Below are 17,055 nucleotides of genomic sequence, written 5' to 3'. Positions count from 1 at the left end.
CTTTATGATTGTTTTTGGAAAACAAATCGGTATATGAAGATAAACAAAAAACAAATTGGTATATGAAGATGAACAAAAAACAAATTGGTATATGAAGATAAACAAAAAACAAATTGGTATATGAAGATGAACAAAAAACAAATTGGTATATGAAGATAAACAAAAAACAAATTGGTATATGAAGATAAACAAAAAACAAATTGGTATATGAAGATGAACAAAAAACAAATTGGTATATGAAGATGAACAAAAAAAAAATTGGTATATGAAGATAAACAAAAAACAAATTGGTATATGAAGATGAACAAAAAACAAATTGGTATATGAAGATAAACAAAAAACAAATTGGTATATGAAGATAAACAAAAAACAAATTGGTATATGAAGATCAACAAAAAACAAATTGGTATATGAAGATAAACAAAAAACAAATTGGTATATGAAGATGAACAAAAAACAAATTGGTATATGAAGGTAAACAAAAAACAAATTGGTATATGAAGGTGAACAAAAAACAAATTGGTATATGAAGATCAACAAAAAACAAATTGGTATATGAAGATGAACAAAAAACAAATTGGTATATGAAGGTAAAAAAAAAACAAATTGGTATATGAAGGTAAACAAAAAACAAATTGGTATATGAAGGTAAACAAAAAACAAATTGGTATATGAAGATAAACAAAAAACAAATTGGTATATGAAGATGAACAAAAAACAAATTGGTATATGAAGATCAACAAAAAACAAATTGGTATATGAAGATAAACAAAAAACAAATTGGTATATGAAGATGAACAAAAAACAAATTGGTATATGAAGGTAAACAAAAAAAAATTGGTATATGAAGATAAACAAAAAACAAATTGGTATATGAAGATAAACAAAAAACAAATTGGTATATGAAGATGAACAAAAAACAAATTGGTATATGAAGATAAACAAAAAACAAATTGGTATATGAAGGTAAACAAAAAAAAATTGGTATATGAAGATAAACAAAAAACAAATTGGTATATGAAGATAAACAAAAAACAAATTGGTATATGAAGATAAACAAAAAACAAATTGGTATATGAAGATGAACAAAAAACAAATTGGTATATGAAGATGAACAAAAAACAAATTGGTATATGAAGATAAACAAAAAACAAATTGGTATATGAAGATGAACAAAAAACAAATTGGTATATGGAGATGAACAAAAAACAAATTGGTATATGAAGATAAACAAAAAACAAATTGGTATATGAAGATAAACAAAAAACAAATTGGTATATGAAGATGAACAAAAAACAAATTGGTATATGAAGGTAAACAAAAAACAAATTGGTATATGAAGGTGAACAAAAAACAAATTGGTATATGAAGATCAACAAAAAACAAATTGGTATATGAAGATGAACAAAAAACAAATTGGTATATGAAGGTAAACAAAAAACAAATTGGTATATGAAGGTAAACAAAAAACAAATTGGTATATGAAGATAAACAAAAAACAAATTGGTATATGAAGATGAACAAAAAACAAATTGGTATATGAAGATCAACAAAAAACAAATTGGTATATGAAGATAAACAAAAAACAAATTGGTATATGAAGATGAACAAAAAACAAATTGGTATATGAAGGTAAACAAAAAAAAATTGGTATATGAAGATAAACAAAAAACAAATTGGTATATGAAGATGAACAAAAAACAAATTGGTATATGAAGATGAACAAAAAACAAATTGGTATATGAAGATGAACAAAAAACAAATTGGTATATGAAGATGAACAAAAAACAAATTGGTATATGAAGATAAACAAAAAACAAATTGGTATATGAAGATAAACAAAAAACAAATTGGTATATGAAGATGAACAAAAAACAAAAACTCTGCAAGACTTTATTTCGTTTGTCCATTTTTGTTCATACATCACTTCATAATTCACACTGCGATTCCTTGCATTACTATAGCCTTTTTATACTTCTCCATATTTTACCAGAAATGCTTCAAGCAAACTACTTTTTACTTCCATATAATGCAGTTTCCTATTCCAGTATCTTTCCAAGAACTGTAAGCTTGTGGAACTCTCTTCTTGCTGTTTTCCTCCTTAAGACTTAAATTTTTTTTTCAAGACTGATCAATAGTTATTTCCTATCTTTGCATGAATCATCTTTCATTCCTTTTCACTCTTTACATTAGTTTTGTGTTTTGTTTAGAGTGATTTCCATAAAAGAAAATAGATGTTGTAGATTAAATAAGGTTAATATCCTCATCATGTTATTTAAAGTTTTATGAGATTTTATTTTTTTTTATGGAATCTGTCCAGACAAAGCATGAAGCCACTTGATGTAAAACTAACAGGGACAAAAGATGAATATTGAAAAGACAGGAGATGACTATTGTCTTTAGTCTTGAAAAGATTGAGACTGTAGGTATGAGGTAAACAGTAAACAGGAAGAGAGTTCAACAAGCCTGCAGTTCCTGGAAAGGAGCTACTAGAATAGGAAACTGTATTAGAATGAAGTGTTAAAATGGCAAATTAATGAAGTATCCTGGATTCTGTTGTGGGCAACATCAGTCAATGTCTGCTACCTGCTCTCTGTGCAGTATGATCTGAGGATTAATATCAATCAAATCACTTCTTATGCATTTGAGCTAGGCCCCCTGGGGGCTACCATTTGAGCTAGGTCCTCCTGGGGCTACCATTTGAGCTAAGTCCTCCTGGGGCTACCATTTGAGCTAGGTCCTCCTGGGGCTACCAATTGAGCTAGGACATTCTGGGGCTACCAATTGAGCTAGGTCCTCCTGGGGCTACCATTTGAGCTAGGTCCTCCTGGGGCTACCATTTGAGCTAGGTCCTCCTGGGGCTACCATTTGAGCTAGGTCCTCCTGTGGCTACCATTTGAGCTAGGTCCTCCTGTGGCTACCATTTGAGCTAGGTCCTCCTGTGGCTACCATTTGAGCTAGTCCCTCCTGGGGCCACCATTTGAGCTAGGTCCTCCTGGGGCTACCATTTGAGCTAGGTCCTCCTGTGGCTACCATTTGAACTAGGACATTCTGGGGCTACCATTTGAGCTAGGTCCTCCTGTGGCTACCATTTGAGCTAGGTCCTCCTGGGGCTACCATGCACCCTAGTGCTTGTAGTATCCAAGCATGTTAGAGTTTATGCAAAAAGTGGCTAAACAACTTGAATCTGTCCAGACAAAGCATGTAGCCACTTGATGTAAAACTAACAGGGACAAAAGATGGATATTGAAAAGACATGAGATTACTATTGTCTTTAGTCTTGAAAAGATTGAGACTGTAGATATGAGGTAAACAGGAAGAGAGTTCCACAAGCCTGCAGTTCCTGGAAAGGAGCTACTAGAATAGGAAACTGTATTAGAATGAAGTGTTAAAATGGCAAATTAATGAAGTATCCTGGATTCTGTTGTGGGCAACATCAGTCAATGTCTGCTACCTGCTCTCTGTGCAGTATGATCTGAGGATTAATATCAATCAAATCACTTCATATGCATTTGAGCTAGGCCCTCCTGGGGGCTACCATTTGAGCTAGGTCCTCCTGGGGCTACCATTTGAGCTAAGTCCTCCTGGGGCTACCATTTGAGCTAGGACATTCTGGGGCTACCAATTGAGCTAGGTCCTCCTGGGGCTACCATTTGAGCTAGGTCCTCCTGGGGCTACCATTTGAGCTAGGTCCTCCTGGGGCTACCATTTGAGCTAGGTCCTCCTGGGGCTACCATTTGTGCTAAGTCCTCCTGGGGCTACCATTTGAGCTAGGACATTCTGGGGCTACCATTTGAGCTAGGACATTCTGGGGCTACCAATTGAGCTAGGTCCTCCTGGGGCTACCATTTGAGCTAAGTCCTCCTGGGGCTACCATTTGAACTAGGTCCTCCTGGGGCTACCAATTGAGCTAGGTCCTCCTGGGGCTACCATTTGAGCTAGGTCCTCCTGGGGCTACCAATTGAGCTAGGACATTCTGGGGCTACCAATTGAGCTAGGTCCTCCTGGGGCTACCATTTGAGCTAGGTCCTCCTGGGGCTACCATTTGAGCTAGGTCCTCCTGGGGCTACCATTTGAGCTAGGTCCTCCTGTGGCTACCATTTGAGCTAGGTCCTCCTGTGGCTACCATTTGAGCTAGGTCCTCCTGTGGCTACCATTTGAGCTAGTCCCTCCTGGGGCCACCATTTGAGCTAGGTCCTCCTGGGGCTACCATTTGAGCTAGGTCCTCCTGTGGCTACCATTTGAACTAGGACATTCTGGGGCTACCATTTGAGCTAGGTCCTCCTGTGGCTACCATTTGAGCTAGGTCCTCCTGGGGCTACCATGCACCCTAGTGCTTGTAGTATCCAAGCATGTTAGAGTTTATGCAAAAAGTGGCTAAACAACTTGAATCTGTCCAGACAAAGCATGTAGCCACTTGATGTAAAACTAACAGGGACAAAAGATGGATATTGAAAAGACATGAGATTACTATTGTCTTTAGTCTTGAAAAGATTGAGACTGTAGATATGAGGTAAACAGGAAGAGAGTTCCACAAGCCTGCAGTTCCTGGAAAGGAGCTACTAGAATAGGAAACTGTATTAGAATGAAGTGTTAAAATGGCAAATTAATGAAGTATCCTGGATTCTGTTGTGGGCAACATCAGTCAATGTCTGCTACCTGCTCTCTGTGCAGTATGATCTGAGGATTAATATCAATCAAATCACTTCATATGCATTTGAGCTAGGCCCTCCTGGGGGCTACCATTTGAGCTAGGTCCTCCTGGGGCTACCATTTGAGCTAAGTCCTCCTGGGGCTACCATTTGAGCTAGGACATTCTGGGGCTACCAATTGAGCTAGGTCCTCCTGGGGCTACCATTTGAGCTAGGTCCTCCTGGGGCTACCATTTGAGCTAGGTCCTCCTGGGGCTACCATTTGAGCTAGGTCCTCCTGGGGCTACCATTTGTGCTAAGTCCTCCTGGGGCTACCATTTGAGCTAGGACATTCTGGGGCTACCATTTGAGCTAGGACATTCTGGGGCTACCAATTGAGCTAGGTCCTCCTGGGGCTACCATTTGAGCTAAGTCCTCCTGGGGCTACCATTTGAACTAGGACATTCTGGGGCTACCAATTGAGCTAGGTCCTCCTGGGGCTACCATTTGAGCTAGGTCCTCCTGGGGCTACCATTTGAGCTAGGTCCTCCTGGGGCTACCAATTGAGCTAGGTCCTCCTGGGGCTACCATTTGAGCTAGGTCCTCCTGGGGCCACCATTTGAGCTAGTCCCTCCTGGGGCCACCATTTGAGCTAGGTCCTCCTGGGGCTACCATTTGAGCTAGGACATTCTGGGGCTACCATTTGAGCTAGGTCCTCCTGTGGCTACCATTTGAGCTTGGCCCTCCGGGACTACCATTTGAGCTAGGCCCTCCGGGACTACCATTTGAGCTAGGCCCTCCTGGGGCTACCATTTGAGCTAGGTCCTCCTGGGGCTACCGTTTGAGCTAGTCCCTCCTGGGGCTACCGTTTGAGCTAGTCCCTCCTGGGGCTACCATTTGAGCTAGGCCCTCCGGGGGCTACCATTTGGACTAGGCCCTCCGGGGGCTACCATTTGGGCTAGGTCCTCCAGGGGCTACCATTTGAGCTAGTCCCTCCTGGGGCCACCATTTGAGCTAGTCCCTCCTGGGGCCACCATTTGAGCTAGGTCCTCCTGGGGCTACCATTTGAGCTAGGACATTCTGGGGCTACCATTTGAGCTAGGTCCTCCTGTGGCTACCATTTGAGCTTGGCCCTCCGGGACTACCATTTGAGCTAAGCCCTCCGGGACTACCATTTGAGCTAGGCCCTCCTGGGGCTACCATTTGAGCTAGGTCCTCCTGGGGCTACCGTTTGAGCTAGTCCCTCCTGGGGCTACCATTTGAGCTAGGCCCTCCGGGGGCTACCATTTGGACTAGGCCCTCCGGGGGCTACCATTTGGGCTAGGTCCTCCAGGGGCTACCATTTGAGCTAAGCTCTCCTGGGGCTACCATTTGAGCTAGGCCCTCCGGGGGCTACCATTGGAGCTAGGTCCTCCTGGGGCTACCATTTGAGCTAGGACATTCTGGGGCTACCATTTGAGCTAGGTCCTCCTGAGGCTACCATGCACCCTAGTGCTTGTGGTATCCAAGCATTTTAGAGTTTATGCACAAATTGGCTAAACTACTTGAGATACCAAAATGTAAGGCATCCCAAATCCCACTAATACAAAGTTTCTGATGGAGCATAGTTGAAGGGATCCTTTCTTCCAGTTGGCTGCCACACATTCAGCTGATCAAGTGTTGCAGCCCTAGAAGAGTCATAAAGAAAGATACAAACAGGTAGAAAGAATTGTACAAGAAAGTGAAACAAATACAGGTTGTCTATATGTCCAACTGTGAAGTTAGTCTGTAGTTTCATGTTAGGTTTTGATATTTCTCCATAAGTTTTAACTCTCGAATTTTTATAATGGTTAGAAGAGTCCATTATGAGTGACTAGGTAAGTCCCCATAACATCATGACACAGTAATTATGCTGAAGTCATTGCAGAGCAGAAGCATTTGAGACTCATATCTTACTATCATACCAGAATGGGAGAGCAAATGCAGACTGACAATAGATTTAAAACCCTAACCAAAAAAAGACCTATTAGCTTATTTAAAATAGAGCAGTAAAATCGTCAACAGTTTGAATATTCATGATTATTAGAATTTATTCTACCTACCCTCTTCTTCCTTAATATAAATTTTCAGCGTTCTTTTTCTTTTTTTTACTTTTTTCTTTTTAATAGCCAGAGGATAAAGCTCTTGACCATTCTGATGATTCTGACAATGGAACACAGGGATCAACTTCTAAATCAAAAGTCAGAATGAATGTGTCCAACTTTGATGAAGAAATTGTTACGAATGCTAAAGAAAAGGGCAAAGAACTCTTGTCGCATTTGAGTTTAGAAGAACGCAGAGAGAAATTGGATACAATGGTAAGTTTTCAAATTTAAGTTTTGGGTTATCAATTTCTTAACATTAGTGTTCATAATAAATCATTTTTGATATTTGATCATCATTTGTACTTGCAGCATCACCTTTCATGCTTATCTTAAGAAATAAAATCATCAATGAAGAAATAGAGCAATATCTTGCATAAGTGGTTGCACAAAAAACAAGATTTTACTCTTTTCCAAATGAATGGTTGCAAAATCATATACGATGTTATAAATAGGAATTGTCATTGTTAACTTAAAAATTGAAGCATTTTTAACTGACAGTTATTTTTTTATGGTAAGAATAAGATTTATTTTTAAAATATTTGATTTATTACAATAAATGAATGAAAATGTTAAATGTTCATTTTACTTATTTAAAATGATAAATTTTTTTTACAGTAAGAAAAAAGAAAATGGTAGATAAACAAGTCTGGAATTTTCACTTGGTTCTTTTGTATATATATTTTAATAACACCCATTATTACTGAGGAATTATCATAGTATTGACATACTATGATGTATTGTTATTCTAGTAGTATTAGGATTTTTAATTGAAATCTGAAAAATGATAACTTTTTTGGAGAATCTGTATTGGGAAAATTTTTAGTCTTATTTCCAATTGGAAACAGAACTGGTTATTTTTTTTTCTAATAAATATTGTTTTGAAGTTACCAGTAAATTAAAATCTGTACATCATAATAACAAAAACAATATGTAAATTTACTTTTGTAAAAAAAGAAAGTGGGCTTTTGTCTAATCTTTAAAAATTGGTAAAGAAGATAGTAATTGTCTGTATTTTTGAGATGAGGTGTTTTCATTGATTGAGATTGTCTGACTGACTTCCTCATCTTGGTTGTTATCGTCACGTTTCGGCCGTTTTGCCCTCCGACAATCTCAATCAACGGACAAGAAGAGTGTGAAAAAAGAGTGTGAAAAAAAAACTTGACATTTTCAAAGGCTGGGTTTGAATTAGGTATGAATAGACTCTACCTGAGACCACATCTTTGGCATCAGCTATACTTTTATTAAAATTTTTTGACTGTTAATTGGTTGTAAAAAAAATTCTATATAAAAGGTTGATGAGAGTGAGAAATAAAAGTCAATAAAATCAAAGACTAAAAATGAAAACGATTCTTGGTTATTAACTGAAACCATTTGGTGGCTCAGTTCATTTTCCTTCATTTGATGAGACACAAATACACTGCTTTCAGACTGAAAGACAGTGAAAATTTGCCTACCAACATAAAAATGTAAGTGTTTTTTTTTTTTTTTTTTTTTTTAAACTACTTTAAATTTAAAATGTTTTATGAATTAAAAATTAATTACTAACATTCTTTTGTATTAATTTTTGTTTCATATTTAAACTAATGCAATATGAAAGTTTTAATTGTTTTTATAGAAGTAAATTCGTTTAATATATTCAAACTTATTTTTCAGCTAAATTCTCTCTTCAAAAAAGTAAAAATAAGATTCTACTTTTTTAAGCAACTGTGTGAACACCTTGAAAAACTTGATTGGAAGAAAAAAACAAAAAAAATTAATTCTTTTAGAATGAGTGATCAGTTTCATATGTGACTTCAACATAAAATGAGCATTTCTGGAAAAAATTATAGAATAAATTTTAGAACCGTTCTGGTTTGGCTAAGTTCATCTTTTATAGTTTTAGATGAGGCTAAGTCTCCCCATCCAAAAAACGACTCTATTGTTTTCAAGTTAAATGTTCTCATATTTTTTTTTCAAAATACATACTTTTATTTCAGTCAATCTATAGATTTGTTCCTTGTAACTATTGCCCAACAGGCTTTACTTTCATTTGTTCTTTTGCTTTTATTTTTAACTGTTTTTGTTTTTGTTTTTTAAATAGGATTTTGACAGTTAGATTTACTCAACCATAAAGAAATGAAAGGATAGGTTTGAGAACATGTTTCATTTTCTTGCAAATTAACCTAAACTGTAATAAGTAAAATTTGTATTTTGTTGGTTTTATTATTTTGCTAGCTTTCTCAGTAATTTGTTTCTTTATAATTGTAAACAAATACGTTTTTATTTCTTTTCAAACAAATTTGAGTATTATCTTGCTTTTTCCACTTCCTTTGAAAATGGTTAAGTAAATTCGCTTACAAGAAATGTTTGCTTCTTCGAAATGAAAATAAGCATTTATTAGTAAATGGTTACTTTATGAATTTTATTTTAATCCAGAAAATATATTTTCCATAAGATGGACAAAAAATATTAAATCATTTGTCAATAAATTTATTCAGTGTCAGATATTCAATTAATGTCCTAAAAGTTCATACAAAATATCTAGTACAAAAAAAGAAAAGAAAACTAGTTGTATGTATGTATGTCTGATCATAGGTCAAATTTTCCAGTGAGAGATTCAAACGGTTATTTTTTTAACTTATTGATGTGATATAAAAAAAAAAACATGAACATATTCATTTTTTGTCGATATATAAAAAAACTGACAGAACAAATTGTTCCTATTCACTTGCCTCTTCACGAGGGCAAAGTTAGACACAAGGTCAGTTTTTAATGTGGGGAAATCTAGCTCTCCAAAAAGAGACACTCTGGATAGGAACAAAAATAAAAATTGTCTCCGTTATGAAGGATTTCTCCTCCACTGGCCAAGGACAGAAAAAGTGAAGTGCAGATTGTTAGTTGATTTTGTCTTTTTAACATGACTTTGAAATATTTCATTTTGACTTTGTTTGATTTAATAAAAACTTTGTGATAAAAGAAAATTTCCACAATAACAAACTTAAATCGATGTCATTTAATCAATGTCATTTCAATATGAGGCCGATAGTTGCACTGGTAATTACTTTTACACTATAGGTGTGTTCTTTTGGCGCTTTTGTTATTGGAATTGGTAATTGTATAAGAATCAAGAGTTTAGAACAGTCAGTATTGGAATCAGGAAAAATATTGGAATCGGCCTATCATTAATGAGAATATTTTTATTTATTTTTTTAGTGCTATTAGAATGCTGTCTAAAATTAGGAAAATAACTGAGAAAAAGCAGAATTAATTCTCTTTATATGATAACATTAAAAGATGGGCACACATCTTGATAACATTAAATGATATAAATGTTGACTTGATTCCCAAATGAATTTTTTTTTATTCTACATTAATATGTATCTGGAATTATGCCGATTTTAAAAATTAATTTAAAAAATCTTTCTGTGTGGGTTGCTTATTTTTCAAATTTTAGCTGGCTATAGACACTTGCCCTTATTATAATACTATCATGGATACCTGGCATTGCCCAGGTTGACATGAAGCTTGGTTTGGACAGGATTATGCTTTACATATTGAGCAGTTTTTCATTATTATGTTAAACCCATCGTTATTTCCTGCAACAATTTCGAAAATAAAAGAACGGATAAAAACACGAAAATGTGATCACCCAAAAGAAGTATGTGACAACCTCTTCAGCAGATATATCGGCAGAAACGATACAAAGAACCTATTTTCCAGATATTGAGCACTTTTTGTTGCCCATGCACTGGATCCCCCCTCCCCCCAAAAAAAATAAAATAAATGAATCAAAACAACTTTTTTTTCAATCAAAATAGCAGGGAGTGCCCATGCAGCCAAAAAAAAAAAAAAAAAAAAAAGCCGTGGCAGCTGGGCTCAAACATGAAATGCAAAAGAGGGGAAGAAAGCAAAAAGTTACTGGCAAACGTATTTGTCCACACGACCACAAATGCTGATGACTTGATGAGGTTGCAAAATAAGCTTTTTAGACATAATTTTAGTTTATTGCACATCCATGACTTTTAAAAACAGTGACATGAAAAAGGATCCCCCCCTTCCAAAAAGAGGTCCAATTGACCACCAAAGAATTGTATTTTTTTTAATTTTCACATATTATGCATCCAAGCCATCTGAAAGAGATGGTACTGGTTTCAATGCGGTCGGTTGTGCCTGACAAAAGTTTTTAGCAGACATACAAACAGACTCACAATTTTCTTTTATGTAATACTAGCGAGGGGTACCCGGTGTTGCCCGGGTGTTTGGAGGTGTGTGTGAAAACTCCCGGGGGGGGGGGTAAAATTTAAAAAAATGTTTTGGTAGGTAAGTATGAGGATCGAACCCGAAGCCTTGAGGCGAAGTTGTAAATTAAAGAATGAAAAAAAGAAGAGTGCAACGGTTTTAACCATTGGGCCACTGCGATATGCTAACGGAAACACGTTTGAATTTATTTAATTACTTGGATTTAGCAGGTGCACGTTTTAATGACTTAATGAGATCAAGTTTGACTGCGGGATAGTATTTCATTTACTGCGGGAACGCTTTTTTTATTTTTATTTTCCCAAGATGTTATAGAAAAAAGACTAACCCACATGTGGCGAGCGACAAATGTTGAATATTTATCTTCCCGAAGTCGAGCAAATTAAATAGACAGGCGAGCTTTGTTGTTGATATTACGATTTACATGTGATATAAAAAGTTTTAAAAAGTTGTTAGGCGACCGACCGCTTCTCTGAAAAAAGCCTTTTGTAGACATACAGAAAAAGCGAACACACATACAAACATACATACATTTTCGCTATTATATTTATAGACTAGCGGGGTGCCTGGCGTTGCCCAGGTGTAAAAGAAGATGAGTATTGGGAGGGAGGTAGGCTCGAACCTGAAGCCCTGAGGCTAATAGCTTGATGACTTACCACGACACTATGTGTGCAGAGAAGTGAGGAAGGGTGAAAATAAACGTTTACAAAAGCAGATGCTTAAACGAATGTCAACGTTTTCTAGGTCAAACATCATACAGTAGTAGTAGTAGTAGTAGTAGAGAAAATGAAATCACAGTGCGAATTTTGTAACATAAAAGTTGCTGAAATAAAAGATACGTCGTTTCCTAAATCAGACATATTATAATCTAGAGAGTATGTAAAAAGTTCTAAGAAAGAGTGACCACCTCAAGTGCCCCTGACTAGTAGAAATGGTATTGCTTTTAAAGCTCCAATGAAAGCAAATTAGACACAAGGTCGTTTTTAATGTGGGGGGAAAACCAGCTCCCCTAAAAGGGGGGGGGGGTACTCTGGCAGTTTCCAAATAAATGGTCTACATTGACCAAGAACCAATTACAGAACAGATACTAACCGGCCCGAAGGCCAGGCAGTTGCATTCCAGTAAGTTTCGCTTTATTTATACAAAAAAGGCAAACAAATACTTGAGACGACTCAAAAAAAAAAAGATAGAGACAATGTCCGTTTGCGAATGCAAAATATTACGATCTGGGAAGTATGCGAAAACTTCTTGTGGAATCTAACCAATATGAGAAGCCGATGCAAATGCCTTTCGTGGACACAAACGCTCGCACCCATTTTGCCTTTTATATATTAAATAGATGGGTTTGGTACGTTTCTGTGTGGCTAATTTTGGTGTTGTCATTTCGTTTTGGCCAATTTGGCCTGAAATTAGTGTCTTGAGTCAGTTTTGTTTATATTTTAAAAATAATTCAGTAAACGAAAATCTATATTTTTTCGTTGAATAGAGTTAAAATATAAATTTTTAAAAGAAAAATTGACTGAATTAAAAAATGAAATTTAAATATGGTAATTTTAGAAAATAATTAACCAAGAAGAGTTTTGAAAAACCATGATTTTTTTTAAAAACAGTTAAAATGATATATTTTTATTTTTTTCTTAATTTAAAAAAAAAAATTATAAAATCTTTATAAAAATGCTGACTGACATGGTCAATGCCAAGTTGTCCCTCCACTGAATCGGTCAAGTTGAAACTGCTTATTCCCATGTAATACGTATTGAATAATCTCCTATCTCCCTTAGTCTCTTATATATATATATATATATATATATATATATATTATGGCTATGTAAAGACCAAATTTAAACTTGTTCGAAAACATTAATTTAAATTGTGAAATTAAAAAATAAAAATGAATGCGTCAGCTGACCGGTTTCAAAGCTCGCCCAACAGAGCTAAAATCGAGCTTAATTACGTGTTAAAAAAGAAAAGGGGAGGAACAATGAATCAGAGATGAAAAAGTAGGGGGGAATATATGTATAAAAAAAGGGGGTTTAATTATTAAATAGAAACTAGATTAAGCCTTAAGAGATTCTCTTTTTGTTTGCAAAGAGAAGGTCTCAGAGTCTTAATATATATAGTTTCTAGAATTTTGAGATGGTAAAGAGAGTGCGACTTGCTAAGAGTGGAAAAAAAATCTGCACTAAAATTCAAAGCGCAAATACGATTATTTATAAGGTGCTCTCCTACAGATGAGCCATGGGTATTGTTCAAAACGTCCGAAGGTAGGTAATTTCCATTTCGAATTTTGGATGGAACATGTTGTTTTACCCTATTATCTAATCTTTGAGACGTTCGCCCAACGTAGTGCACACCGCAGCTACATTTAAATAAATAAATAATAGAATTTTTATGGTGAGGGGGCAGAACATTTTTACAAATTGAAGACAAAATGGGTTTACAAGAAAAAACAACATGGGTATTTGATGCAAAGTAACATTGTTGTACGACAGAAGAAATTTGCTTGGCAAATCTTTCACTAATATTACCTAGCCAAGGTAGGCGTAGGTAGATAGGACATTTGTCGACAGATGCCTGTTTAATTTTATTGAAATTAGAAATTTTATTTCTAATTGTAGATTCCATGATTTGCAATGGAAAACCATTATTGCAAAGAGTCTTGGTAATAAATTTGACTTCATCATTTAATTTGTTCTCTGAACATATCATACACGCTCTATGGATAAGGGTGTTGATAAGATTATATTTTTGTTTAATGGAGCAAAAAGAGTCCCAACGTGTGTAAAGACCAGTGAGTGTAGGTTTACGGTAGATGGAAGTCAAGAAAACGGAAGGTGTTTTACAAACCAGTACATCTAGAAAAGGAAGGGAAGAATTACTTTCCTTCTCTATAGTAAATTTTGGAACTGGGTGAATATTATTAAGGGATGCAAAAAAGGTATCTGCTTCCGTTTCATTGTTGAACAGACAAAAAGTTTCGTCAACATAACAAAAATAAATATCTGGTTTTTGAAAGCTAGATAAAAGACCTTTTTCGTCGAAACCTACGAAAATATTTGCCAGAGCAGGTCCCAGAGGAGAACCCATTGAAACACCATCCATCTGCCTGTACATAATGTTATTAAAACTGAATTCAACCGACATGGTGGCGAATTCCATAAGTTCCACAAAAATATTCTCAGGAATAGGGGGAGTTGGGAGCTGACTGCGATAAAGAGCATCGGCACATATATCAATAGTTTCTGAGAGTGGAATGCAGGTAAATAGGCTTTCAATATAAAGAGAACACATAAATTTGTCAGTCTGAGTATTATTCTGCATATATATATATATATATATATATATATATATATATACTAGCATGGGTTCCCGGCGTTGCCTGAGTGTTAGGTGTTTGTTGAGCAAAAAAAAAAAAAAATGTGGTAGTAGGAAGGCAGGCGCAAACCTGTACCGCGAAGAAGGTAAAGAACAGGAAAAACTGATGCCTTTGCTGTTACGACCACCGCCAAATCGGAAGTGAGGTAGGTTTAAATTAAAGCTAGACAATCGAAAAGAGGGGATGACTTTCGAAAATATCGGCGAAAAAAGCATACCCTCCTTGTAGAATAATGCCCAGTTGAGGGTGAAGAAATTAATGTTTTTAGCCAATTTTTTGGTATTTGTTGTCTGAAGGGTCGATACTGATCCGTCGCCTCTGGCGAAAGTTTTAGGCAGACATACAAACATACATACATACATACATTTATATATTAGTAGCTCAAATTTTCGACCCAAACCGATTAAAAAGCTTGCCCTATCTCAGAATACTCTTTATGTAAAATTTCAAATGTTTAGACCAAAAATTGTCTGAGTAATTTGGTAGAGACTGCAGAGGACAAATTTTTTAAAACTTTGACCCCTATTATAACCCCTTAACATTTATTGTTTTGGGCTCAAATCAAGTTATTAAGTTAGATCCATGTCCAAGGAACCTATATCTAAAATTTCAATTGTTTAGACCCAAAATTGGCGGAGGAGTTTGGTAGAGTTCAAAGGTCAAATCGTTGAACTTTGACCCCTTAACAGCCAAATTTCTGGCAGAAAACAGATTCCAAAGATTTTCCCAAATCTCCATACCCTGTATATCAAATTTCGAGTCTGTAGACTGGAAATTGACAAAGTTGTTGTGTAGGGAAATGTGCACACACACAGACACGTTCACTTTTATAGATATATAGATATATAATTATAAAACTCAAATGACCTTGTAACGAGTGTTGTAACCCAATATCCGGTTTACGACTCCGGTTGCGCATGTGTACATAAACATAAACTCATAACAGTGTAAACAAATAAACACAAATCACTACTTTCGCAGAATTTGGCCTGCGCACTGAAATATTAACGTTATTATTTAGAAATTATTATTTAACATGGGATGTTTTCCAACTATTCTCTATAACAACTATACTGTCACAATTTTCTTACAAATAAATCAACTTTGACCCGTTGACAACCATAAAAACAATTTACAATGGCGATTTCCCCACCGCCTTCCTTTTTTTTTTTTTTAAATTTATTCTCCATTTTTTAATACACTTTTCTTAAAAACATTCATACATTTTCTTTTACGCTACCAACATAAATAAATAGCCCCGAAAATGTTTTTTCTTTAATTTGCATTACAAATTAACGCGACAATAAAACGTTTTACTATGTACGTTTTCAGTGTCCCAATTGTTTTTTTGTTTTTTTTTTGCGTTTAAATTATCCAAATAAACAATTGTTAATACTTTCTGCTTTTTTTTTCATTGTTCATTTCCATATTGCGTTTAAATTATTTTAACGCAATTTTCTTACAAATAAATGTACTTTAACCTGTCGACAACCGGCATTTTACAATGGCGATTTACCCTCTGCCTTCCTTTTTTTTTTAGATTTTCTTCTCCGTTTTTTAATACACTTAGAACCTTTTTTTTATCTACACTCTTAACATAAATAAATAAATCTGAACCATTTTTTTAAAGTTACATTTTATTTTCCTTTTCTATTTAAAAAGCCATTCTTAACAGGGAGGAGTGTTTTTTTTTTTTTAACTATTCTGTACTTTCAATAACAATTTCATTAAAAAAGATATCAAAATTTGATTTTAACTATTGTATTAAGTATTATGGTATCTGTTCAGTGCACATGTACCTATAAGTATGGCAAACCATTTATAATTTAATAGCTGTAAGTTTGTTTGATTTTTTTTCAAAAATAAACTATTATAAACAGAACGACTCATAGAAATCTATCTATATTCTTTTTTCATTTTAATATACTTTCATAGAAATGTTTCTGTTATGTCACAAAAAAACTATTTTCTGTACGTCACAAGTGTCACGCTCATACATTAATTCCATAGCTAATATAACATACTGACCCAACGGGTCAGTATGTTATATTAGCTATGGAATTATTGTACTGTTAATATTATTAAACAGCAAATTACATAAATTGATGCAGAAAGCAATGTCAAATTTAGTTTCTTGTTGGATACAAATTTTAGGATGAATAACTTTACTTTTTTTTTTTTTTTGCTCGGATAAAATGATGTAAGTATTTGATGACATTGGTAGATTTTTATAATTAATGATGGTCTGACTCTTAGTATTGGTCTGAATGAAATGATTATTCTTTTCAGAAAATAAGTCCTAATAATTCTTTGGTGCCAATGGATAAATATGATGAGAATTCAAGGTAAATATTGCTATTCGCTCCTTTTGAGAGCTGCTTGCTGTATTACGCTAAAGAATATAAATATTGAGAAAAATGCTTAGCTTCTCCCCCACTCTACCCATGGGTTGAGCACCTACAAAAGGAAAAATGGTGGCTGCTGCCTTGCAATAATGCATAGTTCATTGTAAAAGAATAGAGCATTCTCGGCAGCCTGTAATCTTATGTCCCTTTTGTAGTGAATGTCGATGGCATAGAGGTAAAAATCTAACAAAGAAATTATGTTTCTATCTCAAATTGATGTACTTGCTAGTCTAGCCACACTGAAGAGCTGTCATATGGTGAAGCAATCTGTGAATGACTATATA

The 17,055-nt window shown here is 35.0% G+C and overlaps 1 protein-coding gene across 2 annotated transcripts in view; it reads left to right on the top strand.

The window, feature by feature from the left end:
• Positions 1 to 17,055, top strand: part of LOC145268189 (PDZ domain-containing protein 8-like) — a 386,752-nt gene that overhangs the window by 346,780 nt on the left and 22,917 nt on the right. The window contains exons 23-24 of one of the 2 annotated variants that reach the window (XM_080123426.1): positions 6,779 to 6,967; positions 8,182 to 8,220. In XM_080123426.1, coding sequence (XP_079979552.1) covers positions 6,779 to 6,967; positions 8,182 to 8,196 — 204 coding nt within the window. In that variant the 3' untranslated portion in view covers positions 8,197 to 8,220. The remainder of the gene's footprint in view (positions 1 to 6,778; positions 6,968 to 8,181; positions 8,221 to 17,055) is intronic. The other variant, XM_080123425.1, reaches the window with a different exon arrangement.

The sequence above is a fragment of the Euprymna scolopes genome, chromosome 43 (genome assembly GCF_053919585.1).
Source record: "Euprymna scolopes isolate OS-2025 chromosome 43, ASM5391958v1, whole genome shotgun sequence".
NCBI lineage: Eukaryota > Metazoa > Mollusca > Cephalopoda > Sepiida > Sepiolidae > Euprymna > Euprymna scolopes.
The sequence above is the reverse complement of the archived record's forward strand: the minus strand, read 5'-3'. Positions and strand labels throughout refer to the sequence as shown.